The following is a 22714-nucleotide window of genomic DNA, read 5'->3' on the forward strand; positions in this document are numbered from 1 at the left end:
ATTTTTACATATAATTGATTTTATTATTCCGATCGTACAGTACACCTTTATAATAATTATAATGTTTCGGCGATAGCCAAAGTTGCTGGGATTTAATAGGAATAACCGTACGAAAACCGCGTTCGAACTGTGGCGGTTGCGGGCCAAAACAAACTGCAATGCGCTCTACCGTTGTCTGGTTTTGAAATAATGGACTTCGAATTTCGCAGCAAGTATCAACTTATAATTCTACGCAATGATACATTTATAACAATTTTGTTATAATTATTCCGCCCATAAAAGTATAAATTGGGACTCATCCGTGTTGAATACTCGTCGCCTAAAACATAAAAATACGAGTAATTACATGTTCTAGAAACTTTACTATTTCCTACGTAGATTTTTTGCAATTCAGTTGGTAGTGCATGTAAATATAATCACTAACTCATAATTTTCGGTTAAAATATCATCCTGTTACATTCCAGTACTATGATAACTTATACATAAACAATAATACTAACCGTGACTTAAATTTTGTCGACTTCTGGCAATACTTGATAGGTCTGTTACGAGGCCTGCAACAAAGGAAACTATTAAACCTCGCTGAACAATTCTAATAATGTATCATTCTCAAAAAGAAAAGATTCAGTTGGAGGTGCATGTATTGTATAATCACGAATATCATATATGTAAGTGGTTGAAATATCATCATATAAGTTTCCATGCTGTGATTTACAAACTACATATTCAAGAACTGGTATATACCTGGTGGTAGTCAACGACCTGGCCTGGGTATAGTTACATCCGTCAAACTCCGCCCATTTGTACGTTCTAAAATGAGAATAATGTAATCCATACGCCACAAAGAACACAAATATTTGGTAATTATTTAGAAGTTTTCCATTCTCACCGATTTCAATGATTTTTGGATGTGTTGTCGGGACACGATTTTGAACAAATTTTTCCTATACATGTTACCGCCGCTCGACCTTCGTTTCCGAGACATTCGCGAAAAACCGCTGCTACTACACAATGTAATCTGTCGTATACCTACCTACAGTACGCGTCCATGGCAGCGTATACGCCAGCATGGGACAAAACAAATGACGAAGCTGACCTTCGTTTTCGAGATATTTGCGAAAAACTTCTTTTGACTTATTCCGACGCAACGCATTCCACTTTCCAACTTGTCCCGGGTATTAATATTGGTTGGGGCTAAATTAGTGCGGGGGGCGCGCGCCCGCGAGCGGGCGCGTAAAGCATGATGGCGGACCGATAAGAGTCGCGGTATTGATGGGCATCCGCAAGTTTCTGGTTCAAATCTCTAAACTCACATCAGTTCTAGCCCCAACCAATACTAATACCCGGGACAAATTGAAAAGTGGAATGCGTTGCGTCGAAATAAATCAACAGAAGTTTTTCGCAAATATCTCGAAAACGAAGTTCGTGCGGCGGTAACATGTATAGGAAAAAGTTGTTCAGAATCTTGATCTTGATAACATATCCCAAAATCATTAAAATTGGTGAGGATGGAAAACTTCTAAATAATTACCAAATATTTAAAGTACATTGGATTATGTACCGAATCGTTGGTGGTGATGAAATGGGCGAAAAATTATCTCAGTCATGAATGCTTTAATTGGGGTTTGTAGTTATTTCAGTCTGCAGTTTCTACATTTATATGGCTTCTGGCTTTATATGCTTCTTAGTCCAGATTTGTGGGCGAAAGTCTATAGACGTACAGGGGACTGATTTTGCGGCATCTGGCCATATCTGGAATCAAAGATGGGTAAAATATTTATTTAGTATAAAAGAATAGTATATTAGATATTCTATTGCTTAGGGTTGCCATAATTGCCAAGCAGTGATACGGGACATTTAAGTGCTAAATAAATAAAACATGCAAAAAATGGGTAGGTAATGGTTTATTTTGAGGGTTGCTATAATTGCAAAGCATTGATATCGAACGTTTAAGTGCTAAATAAATAAAACATGAAAAAAGTGCGTAGGTAATGGTTTATTTTACTCTGTAAGTACTAGTGAAATACAGGTTTTATGGCAACCTTACTATTACTCCATATATTTCTCTTTCAATCAAGATTAAAGTGTTGAATAAGTTATTCTGTCTTCTTGAAAATAAATAATATTTTACAACACAGCCATGAATACTACTTTAATATTAAATAATAACTACAGAAGAATGAAGTAGTTATTGTGCGTAATAATCATCATACAATACAAATTGTTAAAAAATATATACTTAAAATGTTAACGGAGAATAGGAATAAATCAGCGATAACAATATTGTACAATTATTACAATTAATTGTTCAAGATGTCTTTGGATTGGAAATACAATATCACGTTGCGAATTCGGCAGAAAATAATCACACCATTTCATACTTACTCGTGATTGATATGTTTCCTCCATTTTCGAAAGACCGATCGATGGAATGAATCTCAGTGTACAATTTTCATGTTATAACATTGTCTTCAAGTTACATAAATTCTTTTTACCAGCCTCTCCATGCTCGACAGACAATTTTCGCAGCACGTTCCTCGCACTATCGCCACCATTTTCCAAATGGTCGATGCGAGCAGAAGCGAGCAGAGGCGAAGCGTACGATTTCTTGAAAATGGGCCTTATTATTTCTGATATATTTCCGGGAAAATATTTCCTTAATTTTGGACGTGTTTCAATGTGCGCGATGATACCTACATCAGCTAATTTTATAAAGTCCGCGTAACGTAATTACATAATATATAGAATTAATATCGAGGAACAGTATTGCAAGGAGCTAATCATATATTTATTTAAACAGTTTCTTTCATTCCCATTGGGCCCATTTACCTTCGATTATTGCGACCGCTAGGTAGCACTGCGCATGCACTTCGATAAGTAAACGCGCCTTAAAGCTGCAAGCCCAAAGCAGTGTTACCAACCCTATGGATTATTCCGTAGATCTACGGATTTTTTATTTTATCTACGGATCTACGGATTGTTTACTGTTTAATTTGACCCATTGATTTTACGATCCAAACCGCCGATTTACTGCGGGTAACTAAATTCCATTTCACTACAAGAGCTTTTCAGCACACTTAATCGCTGGAATTCAAGCTATTATTTTTTAGTTCTACTATCCTGCATTTTGAACTTTTCTCTACGGATTTTCAAAAATCTGTGTTGGCAACACTGGCCCAAAGATAAGTTAAAATAAATTTCCTTTTTTATTACCGAATTGTTAACAAATTGCTGCTAAACTGAAGTGCATCAGCTTCTGCGGAATCATTCTCTGTTTCCGAGATGGATAGTATTATTCCCTAGCCAGTCAAAAGACACCAGGTTCGTTGCGTGACTATATCCAACTATATCCAACTATATTTATCATAGATACAGCTATCTATGTCTACGTATTCAATCGCAGTAGTTACAAGTGTCAGATTCGCGAGTGAGAATCGAGTGCCGTTCGTGGAAGTCATGGAGGTAATTAAGAGGTGTTCCAGCATGAATGCGAATAAGTTTAAGCTCTCTTGACTGTCATCGGTTGATAAGAAAGTGGGCGTTGCTAAAATCCAGGGATTCAACCTCGGGACATTAAGAACGCGCATGACAGTGATGTTTAGAAATGTTAGCGATAATCCACGTTATCAGAGTTGCCGACCGTAAACCGCTTGATAACCGAATCCCTATTACTTTCTTATAAATTCGACAGCAAGGCTTTATGTACATCAATGCACCATCAACGGAAGATTTGTAGGAATCGTTTTGTCGGTAGTTGATCATCTCTGAAGTCAGTGGTAATGATTGTCAAAGTGTTAGATGACTTATTTTGGATGCCGAAATTTCTGATCAGCAAGATCCTGATTTATTGACGTAGGCGAGGGGAAAGTAAAGATGACGGAGAGTTTGATAAACGAATGGCTGGCGGACTGTGCAGATGTCTCACCGTCGAGGCGCCACACTTTCGCCACCACTTTGTTGCAGGACAACGAGATAGTTAGAGCGCTTTACGCACTCTTGGAAGAGCGTAGTAAACACAGCCAGGTAACGTCTCGTTCGCAGGGTTATTCTTTCTATTTCTGCGAACAAGAAAAAGTCGATCTCCTTTAGCGATAAATAGTTAAGCTGTGCACGTTATTCTCGAGCTTTACTTTCATTTAATTTGAATGATTTATTGTCTTCGAAGGGAAGTCAGATAAAGTATATTCTTCTTTCTATGTTCTCTTCTACTCAGCCTTGTTAATGTATGTATCAATAACTTCTTATTCGTTATAGATGGTGGACACTGTATGCGATCAGTTATACAATTTCTGCCGCTTCCGAGAAACGAAATTGCAAAGGTTCACCTTGCAGTTTCTGCCGACGTTGGTGTACATTTATTTGAATTCTGCAGCTCATGGTGACATTAAGGTAAGCATATGTAATTAAAGGGGAAGAGATGATTGCACGTAAACCTTGTTAATGAAGTTTCACGAGGTCATGATGTTTGCACAAAGTGACCAGATATTTTCTGCTCCAATGCGGGACAAGCGAGCAAACAAGCAAAAAAAAAAAAGGATTAACAGATCCGTGAGGAGATCTTTTCCATAGTTTATTAAAGCATTTACAATATATTTAAATGTACATACTTGTGATATTAAAAATATTTCTTTTTTCACAACAAGAAAAGCAGAGGAAACAGTAACTTTATGCCACTGCGAAAATGTAAAAAGTTACATGTCCAATCTGGGACACTTTGCGGGATAAAGGGCTCAAATGCGGGACTATCCCGCGTAATGCGGGACTATCCCGCGTAATACGGGACTATCCCGTGTAATGCGAGACTATCCAGCGTAATGCGGGACTATCCCGCGCAATGCGGGACGTCTGGTCACTTTATGTTTGGAGCATGTTGAAAGTAATGTTATGTAACACGGATAAGCTGTAATTTAAGTTAGAATCGCATGACACAGCGGTTGTATCATTATCTTAATTATAGAACGGATGTGAAGTTCGATCTAATTTTGGCTTAAGGAATATTGTAATAGTAATTTGAAAATGAAATATTGAAATGATTCTAAAGGAGAATGTTTAATTTATACTGGAATGGTTTGATCTTAGTTTCGGTTAATATTAATAAAATTTACACTTCGAACAATTAATATTTCTCGGCGTAGAAGACGCTCCGCGCACGCATCTGATATTGCAGCTTCGAGTTCATATCTGGTTTGTGATTTACTTTTTTACAGAACTGTCGATCCGTAGAAACATTATTAATTGGATTGTACAATCTGGAAATAATGGATAAGTCCGGGCAGCAAAAAGTAATTTCCTTTAGATTACCATCACTTGCCATGCTTTCTATATTTCACGAGGTACGCACTGTATTATCATGTATCCCGGTACATAAGTATGTGATAACGCTTCTGTAACGTCGATTACTTGTTATGTACAGCCTGCGAGTTTAGCACCTGCTTCTTTGACAGAGAGCGCAGTGCGTAGGTTCGAGGAATGCAATACGAAGTTAGTTAGTTGGGGACCGTTGCAGCAAGTAGAAACGCTGAACGCTCAGAACAGATTGAAAGTCATGACCGCCCTGCTCTTCATCTACAATCAACAGCTCGGTTACATGAGCAAGTTTGCTTTAGAACAATTGTGCAAAGTTGCCACCAAGTAAGAGGGTTTTCACTGCTCCTTAAACTCAACAAAAACGCGACAACTTATTCGAGAATTTATTACAGACTCGTCACGCAAGGATTCATGAAACCAGGACATCACCAGCGATCCTCGTATGGAAGCGAGTCCAGCTTTGTCCCAAGGCTCTTACCTCGTATACCTGTGTCCAGTCAATTTCTTCTCGAATTCTTGCATGCTGTATATTTTGCTATGTGTGTAATATACCACTCTTTTAATAATAACGTACCAAATGAATGATATTCTGTTTCTGAAGAAAATAAGAAGTAACACACATTGGCAGGTATAATGACTGCTGGAATTTAGGAACCCAAGCAGTGGAAGATATTCATAATCGAGCATGTTACGAGACATATCCAGATGTTATGCTAGTCACAAATGCTATACGCAATTCGGCCACTAGCGGGCCGTCAGGTAAGCGTAATAGAGATCGAAGCATCGTCTCGCTAATGGCAAGCAATTAATACCGTAAAAACATTTCGTTGCTTTAGGTCAACCCAGCGACGGACCAATTGGCGTGAGTGTTGCGTTATCGCCAGCAACCGCGACCGCGACGATATCTAAATCTATGATCACGAACGCTTCCTTCCGAACCAAAAAGTTGCCAGGTATGCATCTGCGAATAAGAACCTCATCTTCTACTACTAATTGTATGAATAATCGGAGAATAGTTCACCTTATTAATAGCCCAGATGATTTATTAATGCCCAGTTTTTTTAGTATCATACGTAACAGTATAAAGTCCAGTTTTTTGTTAGATTATTTACAACCGCCCAGCATGTCGTCGAGCGTTGTACAGCTAGTGCCAGTTAATGTGCACCGAAATATTACGCGAATAAGAGTCTCGCGTTGAGAAATTTTGTTTAAATAGAGGTTTAGGATAAACATACACAGCGTTATGTACATATAATAATAACGTACGGAACCGAGGATGCATGAACATGATGTATGTGTATCACAAGAATCATTTCGCATGCAGAATTGCCCTTGTAAATATATTTTAGTTTATGTCTAGGAGTTAGTGTTGTTGTAAATAGGGATTGAATAGCCTTGAGCCGAGTTCGCATTAGAGAAAGTATACACACGTTTCCGTTCGTAAAGCGAATACATGTCGAGCGCACGAACCGGGATCACACTCGAGCACGCATTTAACGAATTATTGGACTCAGGAAATGTGCATTGGTTTGCAAACATGTGTCACCAGACGATCTGGATGAGCAGTTATTCGCGGCCGAGCTGAGCGAGGCTCAGCTCGAAAAGCAACAGCAGCCGGCAGTGGCCAGCAGCACGAAGCGGTTCCCTTGGCATTGGAAGCATTCACTTCCGATCTCAAGCGAGGAGGACGCCGGGATGAGAAAAGTCAGCTCCTCTTCCTCGTTGGAGAATTCCCGGCGGGGAAGCGCGTGCAGCGTACAGAGTTCGCCCGCCAAGTCCTCCCCTAAAAGGGGCAAAGAGCACTCTAAAAGAACTAAGTCCGAGAGCAACGAAGATCACGGCGCTTCTAAAGGGAACGCCAGGGCGAGAAAAGAGCAGAAAGAGAGCTCTGATTCGGCTTACGGCGAGAACAGAATGAGCTCCGGCTCGCATCTCTATAGCGTGTTAGAAGAGCAAGCTCTAGGGGAGATGGTACACGAGTCGGCGGAGAATGTGTATTTGGAAGGAAATAAGTCGATCGGTTTTCGTACGAGTGCTGCTCTGTCAACGAATACATGGTACTAGTGGTTCAGTTTCAGCACTTTAGGATCACGAGATTTTTTACTCTATCTAAAACTTTCTTCGGCAACACACGCGACAGGCTAGCTGTCGCGCCACGTAACATTAAGCAGTTTTGATTGGTAGCGATTTATGCATTTACTCATGAATTCGTTTCAGAGATGCCATCATACTTAGTGGAGAGAGAACACAGGCATAACATATTTTGTATATTCAAGTGCACATGATGGGAAACTGCATGCAGTTTTATGGCACGTTTCTTTGCACTGAAGATAGCGAATTTGTTATAACGCAGGTCCTACTCCCTTCACGTTTGTTTCCCCGTTTCTCTCAGCTTATATTGTTTTGTGCTCGTCCTAAGACATAAATCAGTATACGGCAATCAGTGTTAGAATTGAATGTTAACTTCTCTCTGTTTATTAATCACTTACGAAACTGTTATTGCTGTTTAATCGTCATGCAAACGATTAAGCGAGTTCTGCTGTGTAAAATAGTATTTCTAATCGTGTTTACGTTCAATTCTGCAAGCTTAACATTGTGAAATTTATGCTCCTTTCTGCTTTACACCATTCGCTTCAGTTTCACGGTGTTTACATACGTACATGTACTTTGATATACCTTTCACCGACCCACGATAGCGACGTGATTCTAATCCGGCTTCTCTGTTTTTGTTTAGATGATATACCAATTCAAGTAACAAAGGAAGATCCCACAGGGGAAAGTAAGGGTAACCTTGTATCGATCACAGAAGAGGAATCCACGGAGGCGAGCAGGGTTGGTTCAATGTGACAATCGAAAGATCAAAAGACTGCCTTGAAACTCACGAATTTCTCAGTGCTTGGAAAGAAGTCTCGGGAGAAGGACGGTAAGGTAACGAAGAATGCTCATGTTAATGCGTCCGACAAAGAGAAGAAGCTTGGATCTCAGACAACCTCGAAGGAGAGTATTAAAGGTAGTTCCTCGGTGTTAAATAATGAGTCGACGGTGATCGATGGGAATATTACGGGGTGTTCGATCAGGAAAAAGAATAGTAGTATAGAGATGAAGTCGGTGGCAGTAGACACTAATGTTCCATTGATCGACGGGGAACGTCTTGCATTGGGTGGCGATATAGGTAGTACCAATTTGGAGGGTCCTATTAATCTAAGATCGCATAATGAAACAGAACCGATGACTTCGTCCATTCGGGTCAGTTCTGTTTGAACGATTAAAGAAATAGATTTATATAAAGCGAAAACAATAAATTAGTAGTGGGCTATACTGATCGACTATGATATTTATTTTTTAAGTCTGTTGTACATAGCCTTTGCTTTCCTTACAATTAAGGACACGTTCAACGTAATTTATTTATAATTTCATTGAACCGCCAGCGTAATGGGTCTGCGGGCAACTATCGAGGTAGCATTTAAACTGGTAATGTGATTGGAAGCGGAGGATACTGTACGCAGAGTTGTTTCAGGAGTGGCTCATTACTATAACGATCTCTGTAATCGATTTACAAGATTAAGAAAAATATAATGGGGAAGGGAACAACAAGCTAACCGTGTACGTTTGCTTTTACCGGAGGGTAAACAATGTACGTTACAAGTCTCTGTTCGTTGCCTTCGTAACGTGTCTTCTAATATATATATTCGTAATATATTTATTGGATTATTGCTTTTAAAGGCGCTTTTATTTGTGGTATTTTTATTTGAAAGTAAGTAAGAATTGATCAACATTTGAACACTTAATTTGAAACATGAACATTTTTAAACAGAAGAGAATGTACTTATTTATACTTTCCCCTGAATTGCGTGTTTGCCGTCAAACTAAATGTCGCTCCCCATATTTAAAGCAGTCACTTGTATCGCGCTTCTGTCGGAACTTTTGCGCGAGATGATACTTGTACGAGGGCCAATAATTTAACTCCGTGTCCTGCGACAGAAACTGATCGGAGGTGTTCCATATGTTCACGAGAGATATGGCTTGTTGTAACTGCAAATTTCAAGTACTCTGCGGATAGAGCGCAGCACGACTGACTTGTCTTTTCAAACGACGTAAAAGCGAATCTAGCGAAACCTTGTAATTTTCCTAACAATCATATTTTCTATAATGTATCTTTACGCCTATCTACATCCGTAAAGTTGCCTGTAAGTTATGTTTAGACGGAGATGTGTTTTTGTATAAATTTCTAAACGAAAAAAATGTTCTTAAATAATGCCATGTCTGTCTAGTAGCAGGTACAAAATGATTTCTACTAAATGTTTTCCTCATAACTGTAATACTAATAGACCTAAGGTCTTTCAATCAATAGATTTTTTATTTTACGTATGATTGTAATTGACGTTTATTTAAATGTAATTATACAAGCTACATTGGATTACATACAAAGGGTATACTTAAGAACTGAATTCCTGATACAGTATTGCATCGTTCGTAGCGAAAGAAAGTGCAAGGCAAAATATCTGAAGATAAGTCCTGAGTAATTCGTACAGTATTCGCACTTGTAAATACGTGCTGTGATAGCAAATACTTTTTTAAGAGAACTTCCTTTCGAACGTATTCATTGGTTACTTATCGTTTCGTTTAAAGCAATGAAATCGCGCCGGGAAAGATTAACGAACACTGAATAACACGAACAGGATTCTAAGACGCCTATATTCTGTTGAAGAGATTAAAGCTTGGAATTGGTATTTACATAAAAAGACTGTACATCGCATCACATTGTTAACTAGTCAATGTAAAACTGTATGAGTTTCTTCAACAAAACGTTATACGCGTATCGATATCAAAAAAGGAAAAGATGTGTATAATACATGTGCGTAGATATGTGTTTAAAATGACCGTTTAACTCTTGCAGCGCTTCTAAAACTTTCGAATGATCATGTAATTCAGTCCAGAGTTGGGCATTATTCGAATAAGAATTGCGAATAAAACGAAGTTATCTGACAAGGGAACATCCCGAACCCGGAAATTCAAAAAATTCTGAAACATCGTGAATATGTAGGGAATTTCCTCCTGATTACAACGCAATTTTTGTTTGCTGCCCAAATTCACTTGAAAGGGGTGAAATTAATCCCTGAAAATTTGACTACTTTGAGATTTTGTGCTATAACTCGCGAACTATGAGAGATAGAAAAAAAGTTTCCAGACAAAAGTTACTACTTCTTTTTATTAGAGCTATCATTTGGTAAAGAAAATTTATTTTACAGTTTACAAGTTATAACACAAAATCGGAAAATAGCCGAATTTTCGGGGGTTAATCTCACCCCCTTCGAGTGAATTTGAACAGCAAACAAAAATTGTGTTGTAATCAGGAGAAAATCCCCTACATATTCGCAAAGTTTCAGAATTTTTTGAATTTTCGAGTTCGGGATCTTCCCTTGTGAGAATAAAAATTTATTCGAATAAAAAATTATTCGTTACTCTTGAATAACTTCATTTTATTCGCAATTCTTATTCGAGATTATTCAAATAATGCCCAACTCTGATTCAGTCTATCAAATAATGAAAGAAGGCTGACTCGTATCGTATCTTTAAGTAAGATATAGCTTTGCGAAGTATCATTAAAAGAAACCGTTAAATACCTTCTATAACAATTTATCGACATAAAGATTTAAATTTCTTATGCCTTATCAGAACATTAAAGTTGTTCCCTATTCCTGGGTATTTCTATAACTATCCGTGGTATATTATACATTTTGTATAAAACAAATTGAATCTTCACTTTTATCTCTGTTTTAAAATAGGCTGTACATTATCATTCTATTTCTTTGTTTGCATTACATATTCTTTCGAATATTAGAAATAATCATCGAGCAAGTACTTTCTAATCGATAAGACTTGGAAAAGATAAAGAAACTCTTTCTAACACTTACACTCGGTATACTATATAGAACAATGACAAATCTGGAACGAACTGTTTGTTATTCGTGTCACTTAAGAATCCAATATCGACAATTCACTATAAATAATCTCCCAAGATACAAAAGTGACAAGCAAGTTAATAGATTAATTTAATACGACACAAGGACACTTTCAGTATTTAGCTTTCTGTATCACTGCCATATAGTGTAATTTAAATGAATTGTATCAATGACTTAAGTTTACAAATTTAGTTGGATGTATATTGTATTGTATTTAACGCGCGCGCAGGCCAGCCTGCGGAACTGTGCATTTAAATTAGACGAGCATGAAGTAATGGAAATTGTAAGGAGTATCGAAGAATTGCAGAGGGGAGGGAAATTCGGGCAGTAACGATTCACGAGAAAGTAATGAGTTGTATGTTTGTTAAATTTCTTGGGACAAACTTGTACAAAATGCAGAAGAGGGGGGAATTGGTAAATATGTAAGAAATGTAAACATTTGATGTACATTTTGGAGCTATTCACTGTTTAGCAAGGAATTCGCTCTCCACTGTATAAATATGTGAGAAATTCTCTTGTGCACTTAGCTCTTTCACGTATAGATACCCCAGTTTGCATACAAGAGCATTGTATGCGAATTACAATTTCACGAAAAGTGTTAGCGTGTTCATAGGATGCGAATTAACAGCATCTTCTATGTCTGTACAGATCAAACGAAATTGTGACAATTCATGTATATGCGGCTATAAATACTGTACATTGTTTTAGTTTGTAATCATACTGTTAAAGCTTGTTACATTGTTAAAGGTGTCAATATGTATATAATATATAAACTATTGCACAGGAGACTTCATTCGGCTTATCAACGTGGTATATTAATTTCAATTACACGATCGCAGTAAACGGGTGTTTTAAAAAATTGACGAACTTCATTGAACCATAGCAAAACTGATACGGCACTTTAATCTGTTACACACAGTGTATCATTCCTCCATGACACCATGATTTAACACATTAACAATTGGAAATGATTAAATAATTTATTCTAATAATGCATTTTTCTTAAATACTTCCTGAAAATAGATACCAAACTACCTGCACTTCGATTAAATCGTTATCGTGATAGTAGAATTTAAAAGTAAAATACATTCTTAACGAGTATGATAACTTAATCATATTTGATTCGCGAAATTTGAAGTTTTAAATTTTCGATCGTTAATGTGTTATGGAGATGTTCAAAACTTTTTAAAATCGTGAAATAAAACCCGTTCCGTACGTAAGGCCTCGAGAATTGATATTTTCATCGGGCGATGAAATTTCACGAATATAACGTTTTGTACTTTGAATTTAAATCGGGTATACGACTTATTTAAAGTTAATTTTAATGCAGACAAATAGTTGGAAGGGAGAAGGAACTCTGAAAAACATTTTCTCCAATCAATATCGCGCACTGCAGAAAATGTTTGACTACTGAAACATTCATTGGAAGTCGTAAATATCGAAACTATTTGGCAATATATGTAATAAGTACGTTTCAATACGGTAATAACGAAAACGAAGTACTTATATTATATCTTGTATAAAGGATATATAGATATATATATTGTTACTATCTTGTGTATTTATTATCATTCCAAATATTAATGTTTCACGGTTATTGAATGATACAATAAAGATAATATTTAGATAAATAGATATGATTATGTAAAAATGCTGTTAATATATGTAATTAAACAGAATATGGGAGACTAACTCTATCTGAACATTATTCCCCATATGTACATATTATATTTATTCTATTATTTACACAATTTCTGTCGAATAAAAATATATTAGAGAACCCTGTATATAAAAATACCAGTATAATTTCAACTTTAAAATAGGAGGTGTGACTTTATAAGCAGTCCAGACGTCTCTAACGTCTACAGTATGCAAGTCGATAAGAATGATACAAAAATTCATCTCGCCACAGTAAAACGATGTTTTTAGTAGTAAAAAGTAATCTTACCTTACAGAAGACAAACGTGTATTCATTTCATTCATTCGCCAAGCTTTTCCACAAAGTTTTCTCCTATTAATATAAAGAAAATTAGCAAGCATGGTATTAATCTCCGCAATCTTCTGTTAATTAAGTAGATTTAAGCATCTGTACATAATTTTAATTGAACTTACAGTCAAGACTTCGTTGTCGTAAAGATCCTGATAATTCTTAATAAGTACCATAGTTTCTTCTTCCAATTTCTTTACGTCGCTTTGCATTTTCTTCAGCTTTATCTTGTCCTCATTGTGCTGAACTTGCACTGCTTCAAAGTTCTCTTTACTTATCTTTTTGTTACTGCAATTGACACGAATTTGTTTCTTATTCTAAACGAATGCATCAACGCTACATTTACTATAATTTGTAATACCTTAACAATTGGACATTTAAATTCCGCAGGGGAGTTAGACGCTCCTCGTATTGTACTTGAAGCTCGTCCACTTCAGTTTCTTTACGCTGATTCTTTTGAGCATCTAATTTCTGTTCGAATTCCTTAATATCATTTCTAAGTATTTCAACCTGCTTCTTAGTACTGTCTTCTTGTACACTTATTTTCCTGAAAATTAACAACACCATGGAGTAACACACTAAAGTTCCAATTACTGGTACATTAAAAATACAATTGCGTAAGTACTTTAGCTCCTCCTTTGCATCTCGCACTTCAGAGAACTTGTCCAACTGCTCCTCGATGAAAGTCAAAATATTTTTCTGCTGTTCGATCGTGTGCTTTTTCTCTTGGCACGCCTCTTGCATCACATCGCGTTCCTTGCCCTTGGAAGTCAGTTCCTTTTCCAATCCGCTTAAACGCATTTTATAGTCTTCAGGGGACTTCACGATATCCGACTCCAGTTCTGCTATGGTCTTGCTTAGCTGCAATTGCACGCCGCTTGCTAAGTTCGATATACAGAAGCGTGCGTACAATTCGTAATTCCGGCTGCATGCCCCATGTTACCTTTAAAGCCTGCGCTCTGTCGGATATACAAAGTTGCGTCGCTTCTTGTTTCTTCTCTTCCGCAGCAGTCATTCTCGTAGTTAATTCAGTCACTGCTTTCTTATTCTTCTCGAGCCTGAATTGAATAGCTTGAATCTCTGCGGTGTACTGAAACAGAAGGCGAATTATAAGAATTCGTAATACAGTTTTAGACATCAGGTTCGTTACGAGTAATACCTTTTCCTTCAGCGACAACTGTTTCGCTGTATGCAACGCCTTGTCGTTTATATCTTTGAATAATTCATTTTTCCTGTCTAACGTATCCTGTAACATTTTTCCCTTCTGTCGGATCTCAAAGATCTTATCGTTCATCTCTGACTCCTTGTTAGTCGCGTACAGTATAAAGTTCGCGAGGAACTTTGCCTGTTTGCGTATCCTCTTCGAACCTGAGGAAGCGTTGTTCTGAAGTTGATATTCACGATCCTCGATACGAGCGAACCCTTAAAGATACGCACCTGGGCTGATGATATCCGTAATGCACAGATCTTTTATATATATTCGATCGCATATCTCTACCATAGCACCGTGCAAATTTATAAGCCCGATTACATCGGTGTCGTCGCAGTTTGACATTACGTCCTGCTGCTCCATCGTTGGCTGCGTCAGAATTTATGATATGAACGTATAAAGTAGGAATATGTTAAGGGGAAGGAGTCTGTGAATCTTACTTTATCCAGTGCGTTAATATCAATCCAAAAGCTCTTCAGGAATGTGTTGAAGAGGTTGACGACAAATTCCTCCGAAGGATTTTTCAAATCGTTTATACTGGACGGAAGATTAGCTTCGAGTAAAATGTTATGAATCTGTTCTATATCTGAATCCATCGTTTACAAAAATAATACTGGCGTTCTTTTATGTAAAGCTGCTGGAGATCTGTGGCGATCGTAACAAGTCACCCACTGTAAACAGTTTCCTTTCCTTCGTTTCGAACTAATTCAAATTTGCAACGCATGCGCAAACGGCGCGGCAGTAATCCTCACGGCGCATTCTCAATTTTTCGAGGAAAAGAATTGTAAACCATAATATACATAATTTGTTCTCATACAGTTACGACGTGTTTTATTCTTTCGCCCTAAAGTAACGATCATTCCTGGGGCGAATTCCACATACGCCCAAATCGCCCGCAACGCCCGTGATTTTCATTAAGGTAGCTTTTCCTATATGCGACTGGACGCAATGTCAATTTCAAAGTCGATTTTCTCGAAAATGAAGCACAATATCAAAAAATTGTATTCCTTTTCCTCGATTTATTTAATTGTTATAAGTCGAAAAGAAACAGTAACTTTTTTTTATATCGTGCTTCATTTCCGAGAAAATCGACTTTGAAATTCTTGACTTTTGCCTCCAGTCGCGTATAGGAAAACCTACCTTAAAGAAAATCACGGGCGATTTGGGCGTAAGTGGAATTCTCCTCTAATTGGATTGGCATTTTCTTATTTCCGCTACGCAATCTGGTGGCAAAAAATAAAGCAGTCTAATCGGGTTAGCTGTCACATGAAATTGGCAGTATTGGGAATTTCGACTGTTTGATGATCGATTTTGTAAAAATTAACAGACTATTTAATGACAAAAATATTATTGCACTCTTTCAATACTTGAGTGACGCCAGTCCTGTAACGCGATTGACCCGATTACAGAGCTTACTTTAGTAGATGGCGCTCTCACAGTATTTCCCAATATCCCCCACAGAATTTTTCATGAAGCGCCATCTTTTGAAAATAACAGGAAACGTAAATTCCGAGTAAAAGAATAAACCTAAACCTGTGTCGGTATTCACACTATTTAAATATCCTATTTTATTATCGAGCGTAGAAATCCAAATAGTAAACCGTGAATCGAAATATCTACATTTTAAGTAAATGTTTCATGTAAAGTATCGAATACCTATTTTACATTCTAGAGAATATTTCTGACTGTAAAATACAATTTTTATATATAATATAAGGAACAACTCTCAATAAAAATGAATGCTACCCCATGCTTCCCTCAGTTTCCCGAACATATAGCTATTAAAATGTTTAAAAGAAACAAGATGGGTCCCACCAGCAAATTTAATATAATTACTTATCTCAGAATTAGTATACATAATTTTAGACAAATACTACTCGATTCCGCACTAAAGTTATCAACTACGTCGAAATTCAATTAACTGAAATCGTAGATCAACCTTCAAATGTAGATACTTTTTTCTCTATTAAAAAAGGACAGTACATTGGTAACACTGAATGAACGTAGCGTATACCGAATTTCTACATATGATAGGCAACGTCACCAACCAATTTGTCTAAAACCCTTGCGTTACATATTTTTCTATTCGATTATCAATTCTCGAGCAACGGTTGTTTTGATGTTTTTTATTTGTACAGATCAAGTGACTTAAGAAACTTCCTTATCAGAAATGGGATCTTCCCACAGTGTTGAGATACCTGGAGGTGGCACGGAAGGTTACCACGTATTGAGGGTAAGGCAACTTGTCAGAATAATTCTTTTTGCCAGCATAGATTTCTTCTTTCAGCAGGGAACGTTTTAGCGTGACTCTGAACAGCAAATTCGTTTTCGTGTACTGTACATAAAGCAGTTTAAATTTTGATATTCCCTCGCATGGACGTGGGTGTCCACCTAATACATATTTAGCATATTTGATTGGATTTTCGTAATTGAAACAGGTTCAGGACGGGTCGCCTGGACAGAAGGCTGGCCTCGAAGCATTCTTCGACTTCATTGTGGCGATTGGAAATACCCGCCTGGTGTGTTTTCATTTCCACCTTCTGTTGTTTGTAGATTACCTCAAATTGACTGTATCTTTTAATGACGCTAATCATCCCCTCTCCGTAGGACCAGGATAACGATACATTGAAGGAACTTCTTAAAGGTGGTGTGGACAAGAAATTGTCACTTACAGTGTACAGTAGCAAAACACAATCTATAAGGCAAACCGTTATAGTACCTAGTCTCACGTGGGGTGGACAAGGTCTTCTAGGAGTTAGCGTGAGGTTTTGCTCCTTCGAAGGCTCCAACGAGAATGTTTGGCATGTTCTTGTAAGTGTGTATTGCAGATGAGAATATTTACATGACATTTTAACTTTGTGGTCCATCTGAATTGGATAATAAATTGCTAGCTATTGAGTTTAGTTAGACCACAAAAGTTGAAGAGTACATTCGATAATAAGTTACAAGCACACATATGTGTTATGCAGGAAGTGCATCCATCTTCCCCTGCGGAATTAGCAGGATTACGACCATTCACAGATTATATCATTGGTGCCGATTCAGTTCTACACGAGTCCGAGGACTTATTTACTTTAATAGAGGCACACGAGTCTCGACTTCTGAAGTTATACGTGTATAACACGGAAGATGATTCTTGTAGAGAAGTGACAATCACACCCAATCATACTTGGGGCGGAGAAGGAAGGTATTCGCATTAGTTCTTCGAAAATATACACGTTCTGTCAGTGGCGCACGCAGAAAGAAAAAAAGGGAAAAAGAAACGGAGTTGTATCAAGTGCCTGAAAGACGGAGCGAGACAAAGTATCAACGCGTCGCGCGTCGTCTGTCGTGGCCCCCCCGAAAATAAAATCCTGAGTGCGCCACTGCGTTCTATAGTTTTATCCTCTATATGCGCAAACATTTCTTTAAACATTACTTTCCACATCTTTGCAGCTTGGGTTGTGGAATCGGATATGGATACCTTCATAGAATACCCATTAGAAGCGTACAAGAACATAAACCGAGCAACTCCTATCCGGTACATAACGTTTCAAGAATCGCATTTCGTACAATCAAATTCCGTTGAATAGTTTCGATTCCCTTCGTTTCAGAGTAACATCAAGACTACGATTCCAAGTCAGCCGACTACAACGAGCACTACTCACACTGGAGGGAGTAACGTGGTGACAAGTATACCTCCAGGATTTTCTATTCCACCTAATTATATTTCGTCGCCAGAGAGCACTACGAAGTCTGAGCTGGAAATCACCATGCCGGTGCAATCTGTCTATACTCAGAATGTACAAACGTATACTACTTCCCAATTAAATCCTGCTGCCGTTGGAGGATCTACTACCACTAATTCCGTGCCTCATGTTGTGCCTACTCAAGGCGCAACGACTATTACGTTTGGTAAGCATTCATAAATGATCATAGGGGTCATCCTTAAATTACGTAAGGCTTTTTGGCGGGGGGAGGGGTCGCGAATTTCTTACGTTTCCTTACAAGGGACCGGGGGGGGGGGGGAGTCAGATAGTATCTTACGTAATATTGTTCCAGAAAAGTAGTTTTAGTTTAAATTTCCCGAAACCGAGTTAAATGAATTATATAAACCTTTAAAAGAATTTTAATAACTGAAAAAATTAAGTGTAAAAAATATTACGTAAGGAGGGGGTTGAAATATCAAATTTTAGGGGTAAGAATTCGTCAAAATTACGCTTACGTAATTTAAGTCGCGTAGTTAAATGACGTTAGTCTCGGAGGGGAGGAAAGTTACTTTCCGCAAGATAATTTCTCGTTGTTATATTCAGGTAATAACTCTTCGTCTTATCAAAACGCGATGCCGAATATACCTGGTATGCCGACCACTCCGCCTTTACCAGCTTTCACTCCTAATATTACGGTTCTGAACGAAGCAGCTGGTACCGTCGCATCGTCGAAAGACTTCACCACCGTGCAAGGTCTATCGTCGCCCGGTGTACAGTTTAATGTGCCTCAATCTCACGTAGTAACGACACCGATCTCATTGCCCGGCATGCCACCCATCACCGTCAGTGCAAGTTTACCGCAGAACACGTCCTTTTACACGTCTGTTCTCCAACAAAATCAGCTGGCTGGTGGCAACCCAGTGCCCGCGTCCGCGGTAACATCAACGCAGTAACGATCATTTGCTTTCCAACGAGGACGAATTTTCTGTTTTCTAACGAGACACACGTCGGCGGATGAAGGTAAAATAGAAGCGCAATACATATATTACAAATATATCGTGTCATTCTACTTCGCGCGTTTATACTTTATTACTCGTCTAAACGCAGTGTATACAAGCTCTGGTATGAAATGAGAATACTGTAATTCTGTACATAGGTAAAAATTATTCGGATAATTACCTGCATTAGGATTGAATTAAAAGCATTTAAAAGAAAGAAAAGTATTATTACATTCTCGTATAACTACTCTGCTTTTTCGTATTTCTTGTGCGTCCCCGCGACTGTACAATTTTTACTTTTTCGATTGCGACACGCCTGTAGAACTTTACGTGTAACGATGTATATATTAAGTTTATATTACCTAGCTTGTCTTTATCGTGTAAGATTATAAATTCTAATTTGTTAACAGATAGGGAAATAAAATATTTGTGTATCATTCGAACGGCAAATATTAATAAATTTCGACATTAATGTTAAACCCGATCGCATAGAACGATTGCTACTCGACGATTCTTGTTACATAATCACTGTAAAGGTACGAATGCTCCGCTTCTCTTTCAACAATTTCATCTCATCTTCGCTACGCTCTGAAGTTTGAGAATTCGTCGAAATAAAAGGACATTTGTAACGAAAACCATTTTATTATATATTACAAATACTATCTCCTAGTCGAAGTCACTATCGGACAAATATGTGCGGAACAATTAACCTTTTTTTTTATTTGTATTTAAGTATAGTAGGTTCATTTTCTCCTTCGTGTACATGATGTCCTATTAGCCCTTTAAATAATAAGCTCGACACCCTTTATTTCGTCCTCGCTCGGAAGAGTGAACTTTGACGGATCTATGATATTTGGGTCAATTAGAGGCAAGCCGTTCTCTTCTCTGTGACGAAGCTGCAGATACGCTTCTCGCTGGGCCCAGTCTCTTAACGTCGGGTCTGGCATATAAGCCATGAGGAATGTTCCGCCTACTAACAAAACGGAGATACCGAAGAAGAATGATTGGTGCATGAAATGACGGTCTAGGTACTCGCTTTCCTGGCTGAATCCATAAGAGACCCATGTATTATTCACCGCGTGTGGTAGGTCCGCAGCGGTATCGTGCTTCTTCGGTGTCGATGATACGGCTCGACGCGCTGCATCGTACACTTTAACGTCTTTTGATCCGAAGAAGGTCAGGCTTTTCCCTACTTGGGAACGAAGGAGTCGGAGCAACGTCGTCATGATTCTCGATGAACGCTCGGACTCTCCTCTCAGATATATGTGGCAAGATCTTCGATCGTTATATATGTTCGGTCGTTTTTATCAATTGTCAAATGATCTTCACAATTTCGTGCACCAAAATTAGACACTCGTGTATATGTAATCGTGCACGGAACATGCGAGTAACCAGTAGGTTAGAAACTGAGAGTAGACATTTCTCCGAAGCATGAAGTAACGTTTACAAGAGAGTGCACCAGGTCGGACTTATTTCAAATATGCAGTATTTATTTTTATTTCTTGCTTCGTTTTTACTACTCAGTAAATGTAGAAAGAAAAGATCCAGTAATACGTTAAAGTAGATCGTGCTTTAACATTTTGGGAACTATTATGCCCTTTTTTGACAAATTGAAGGGGCGGTAACTGTGAACGAAAAAGTCACAAGGATACGAAAAGTTTAAGGATTTGGCGGGTTCGATTTGAAATCGAATAATCGAAATGGTTACATCGAAAACTGTTTCCACTTTGTTATTATGAATAGTTGGAATCGTGAGAGTGGCGTCTATTTTCGAAGCAGTGGCGCATTCAGGATTTATTCTTAGGGGAAGCCGAGTTGAACGGATAAAAATATTTTTAATGCGAATTCAATGAAATTCATTGGGCGATTATAAAAATGTATTTAAAGAATGAAATCCTATCTTCTTTTCTTTTTACAAAACCCCTTCTTTGGGGGGTGCCAGGTCGAGAGCGAGCCAGAGTGGATGAAAGAGTCGACGCACCGTTACCATCTGCTACGAAAAAGAGAAAACATGATACTTTGCCTCGCTCCGTCTTTCACAGTTTTACGTGCCTGCGCTCTATTTCCCTCTCGCGCCATCGGCGGTTCGGAATCGCCGACGCTATGCGTTAAGCGTTCGCCGCCACTCCGAACGCGAGCCCATAGCGAAAGATTACTGTATATGATTGTCAGCCTAGTAGGTATAAGATAGACTTGACATCGTATAGAAGTTCGTATCACACGAACTAAAATAATCAACTTCATGGAACTTCAACGATGTTATTGCATACTCCACATTAATTTTTTCAACATTGCAAATGAAATTACAGTGTTCGAGAAATGAAATCCTGGTTGGGAAAAGCCTATGCTTGGAGTAGGGACTGTGCAGGAAATTTCTTCCTTGCAATATAAAGTGAAAGCAAATAGACGTACACTAAACATCAGAATTTATATATGTGTGATGAAGTACGCGCCGTGCTTATTCATTTTGTATTATATTCTCCTTGTTAGATACATCTTTACTTTCTGTAGGAACAGTAGATCGACATATTTCTTGCCACAGGAGATCAGTCAGATCAGTCTTCTCACTGTTGTAACAGAAGTGATGTACATAATCCCTTTTATTTGTCACATCTGGCCTTAACGTTAAGGATATATTTCGTGCAAATGGTCGCAAAGTCATGAGATGTCAAATACTAATAAAAGATAACAGTTAAAAGGATACATCCTTCTACATTTTTATCAATCCTGTCAAAATCCCACCGTACCCTAGTCACTTCTTTGTATAAATTATATCTCTTTCTATAATACATAATTACAAAGCATTAAAACATTTATACAGTTCATGAATGTAATATAATACTATACAAACCTTCCTAGATCCAGCAATCTTTGATCGGTCAAATTTTGTTTGCAGCGTTTAAGTTCATTTCTCTTTAGCTCTATTGACTGGCTCTCTTCTAAAAACTTGTTCTTCTCTGCTTCCAACTCTGCCTATAAAGATATTGCATCGTACTTTTTCCTGCGCTTATGATAAACTTACCCATGATAAAAACAATTACTATATAATTCAAATGCTTGGCCAAGTCCTGATCCTTGTATTCTAATACTTGCTTCTCAGACTGAAGGCTCTCTTTCATAGAGGTTAATTGCGATGTTAATTCATTGATTTTCATTTCATCTTCTAAAAAGGAGGAACGCACTTTTGTTTACGCATAAAAGCTAATAACACAAGCAAATAGAATACAGTTACCACTGCACTGCTGATTCTGTTTGTTTTTAACTTGATCTATTAACTTGATTTTCTTCTCCAATAACTCCTTTATTTGAGAATCCGTAATATTCATATGCTTGTCCTTGAGACTCAATAGGTCATCCATTATGATCTTGCTTATATTTTTCAAAGACTTAATAAGAAAACACTTTAAACATAAACTCTACTGTCAGTTACATGCTGTTGTTCACAGAAATTCAAATTCTCACCATGCAGTGCTGCCAATAAAAACATTTAAAAAGTTACATTCGGACAATGGCGGACCAACGTTGGGGAGTTATATGTCCCTAGAACTGCAACGGAAATT

At 37.8% G+C, this 22714-nt stretch overlaps 5 protein-coding genes and 1 long non-coding RNA gene across 7 annotated transcripts; 2 read left to right on the top strand and 4 right to left on the bottom strand.

Annotated features, from left to right (window-relative positions):
- Window position 1: 1 nt before the first annotated feature.
- LOC143372038 (uncharacterized) lies at window positions 2-3228 on the bottom strand. Of its 2 annotated transcripts, XR_013086189.1 has the most exons (6): window positions 3214-3228; window positions 2386-2702; window positions 1562-1752; window positions 745-810; window positions 501-554; window positions 2-319 (listed from the first exon to the last, which is right to left on the bottom strand). It is a non-coding gene; the product is annotated as an uncharacterized LOC143372038 (long non-coding RNA). The 2 variants fall into 2 exon arrangements; XR_013086188.1 differs by lacking the exon at window positions 3214-3228 and having other exon boundaries at window positions 2386-2821.
- On the top strand, window positions 3209-12056 carry Hyccin (PI4KA lipid kinase complex subunit hyccin). Its single transcript, XM_076817275.1, is given in 9 exon segments — window positions 3209-3462; window positions 3857-4023; window positions 4255-4389; window positions 5208-5333; window positions 5414-5631; window positions 5700-5846; window positions 5936-6066; window positions 6144-6260; window positions 8042-12056. Coding segments are annotated over 8 exon segments (1551 nt in total). The 5' UTR covers window positions 3209-3462; window positions 3857-3873; the 3' UTR covers window positions 8569-12056.
- An 895-nt stretch (window positions 12057-12951) lies between these two features.
- Window positions 12952-15185, bottom strand: LOC143371773 (uncharacterized). The gene is made up of 9 exons (XM_076817363.1): window positions 14908-15185; window positions 14695-14836; window positions 14417-14625; window positions 14201-14347; window positions 13883-14118; window positions 13619-13804; window positions 13383-13545; window positions 13219-13281; window positions 12952-13024 (listed from the first exon to the last, which is right to left on the bottom strand). Exons 1-8 carry the CDS (start codon window positions 15061-15063, stop codon window positions 13246-13248), a joined length of 1275 nt encoding a protein of 424 aa, XP_076673478.1. The 5' UTR covers window positions 15064-15185; the 3' UTR covers window positions 12952-13024; window positions 13219-13245.
- Window positions 15186-16469: 1284 nt separating this feature from the next.
- Window positions 16470-19597, top strand: Grasp65 (Golgi reassembly-stacking protein 2). The gene is made up of 7 exons (XM_076817315.1): window positions 16470-16700; window positions 16906-16986; window positions 17075-17278; window positions 17437-17654; window positions 17903-17987; window positions 18061-18361; window positions 18760-19597. Exons 1-7 carry the CDS (start codon window positions 16638-16640, stop codon window positions 19107-19109), a joined length of 1302 nt encoding a protein of 433 aa, XP_076673430.1. The 5' UTR covers window positions 16470-16637; the 3' UTR covers window positions 19110-19597.
- Window positions 19598-19776: 179 nt separating this feature from the next.
- On the bottom strand, window positions 19777-20604 carry Np15.6 (NADH dehydrogenase [ubiquinone] 1 beta subcomplex subunit NP15.6). The gene has a single exon (XM_076817833.1). It carries the CDS (start codon window positions 20378-20380, stop codon window positions 19937-19939), a length of 444 nt encoding a protein of 147 aa, XP_076673948.1. The 5' UTR covers window positions 20381-20604; the 3' UTR covers window positions 19777-19936.
- A 994-nt stretch (window positions 20605-21598) lies between these two features.
- Window positions 21599-22633, bottom strand: LOC143371990 (uncharacterized). The gene is made up of 5 exons (XM_076817754.1): window positions 22387-22633; window positions 22196-22317; window positions 22006-22127; window positions 21859-21935; window positions 21599-21767 (listed from the first exon to the last, which is right to left on the bottom strand). Exons 1-5 carry the CDS (start codon window positions 22511-22513, stop codon window positions 21613-21615), a joined length of 603 nt encoding a protein of 200 aa, XP_076673869.1. The 5' UTR covers window positions 22514-22633; the 3' UTR covers window positions 21599-21612.
- Window positions 22634-22714: the final 81 nt, after the last annotated feature.

The sequence above is a fragment of the Andrena cerasifolii genome, chromosome 1 (assembly GCF_050908995.1).
Source record: "Andrena cerasifolii isolate SP2316 chromosome 1, iyAndCera1_principal, whole genome shotgun sequence".
NCBI classification, from domain to species: Eukaryota; Metazoa; Arthropoda; class Insecta; order Hymenoptera; family Andrenidae; genus Andrena; species Andrena cerasifolii.

Bases quoted from the DNA above. Each gene is read 5' to 3' on its own strand.
- LOC143371773 (XM_076817363.1), bottom strand. From the start codon at position 15,063: ATGGATTCAGATATAGAACAGATTCATAACATTTTACTCGAAGCTAAT. The intron at 14,837-14,907 runs GTAAGATTCACA...ATTCTGACGCAG, and splicing joins ATATTAACGCACTGGATAAA to CCAACGATGGAGCAGCAGGA. The intron at 13,282-13,382 runs GTAAGTTCAATT...TTATATTAATAG, and splicing joins ACGACAACGAAGTCTTGACT to GAGAAAACTTTGTGGAAAAG.
- Grasp65 (XM_076817315.1), top strand. From the start codon at position 16,638: ATGGGATCTTCCCACAGTGTTGAGATACCTGGAGGTGGCACGGAAGGT. The intron at 17,279-17,436 runs GTAAGTGTGTAT...TGTGTTATGCAG, and splicing joins AGAATGTTTGGCATGTTCTT to GAAGTGCATCCATCTTCCCC. The intron at 17,988-18,060 runs GTACATAACGTT...CCTTCGTTTCAG, and splicing joins AACCGAGCAACTCCTATCCG to AGTAACATCAAGACTACGAT.
- Np15.6 (XM_076817833.1), bottom strand. From the start codon at position 20,380: ATGACGACGTTGCTCCGACTCCTTCGTTCCCAAGTAGGGAAAAGCCTG.
- LOC143371990 (XM_076817754.1), bottom strand. From the start codon at position 22,513: ATGGATGACCTATTGAGTCTCAAGGACAAGCATATGAATATTACGGAT. The intron at 22,318-22,386 runs GTAACTGTATTC...CCTCCTTTTTAG, and splicing joins ACAGAATCAGCAGTGCAGTG to AAGATGAAATGAAAATCAAT. The intron at 21,768-21,858 runs GTATCCTTTTAA...CGTTAAGGCCAG, and splicing joins TGATAAAAATGTAGAAGGAT to ATGTGACAAATAAAAGGGAT.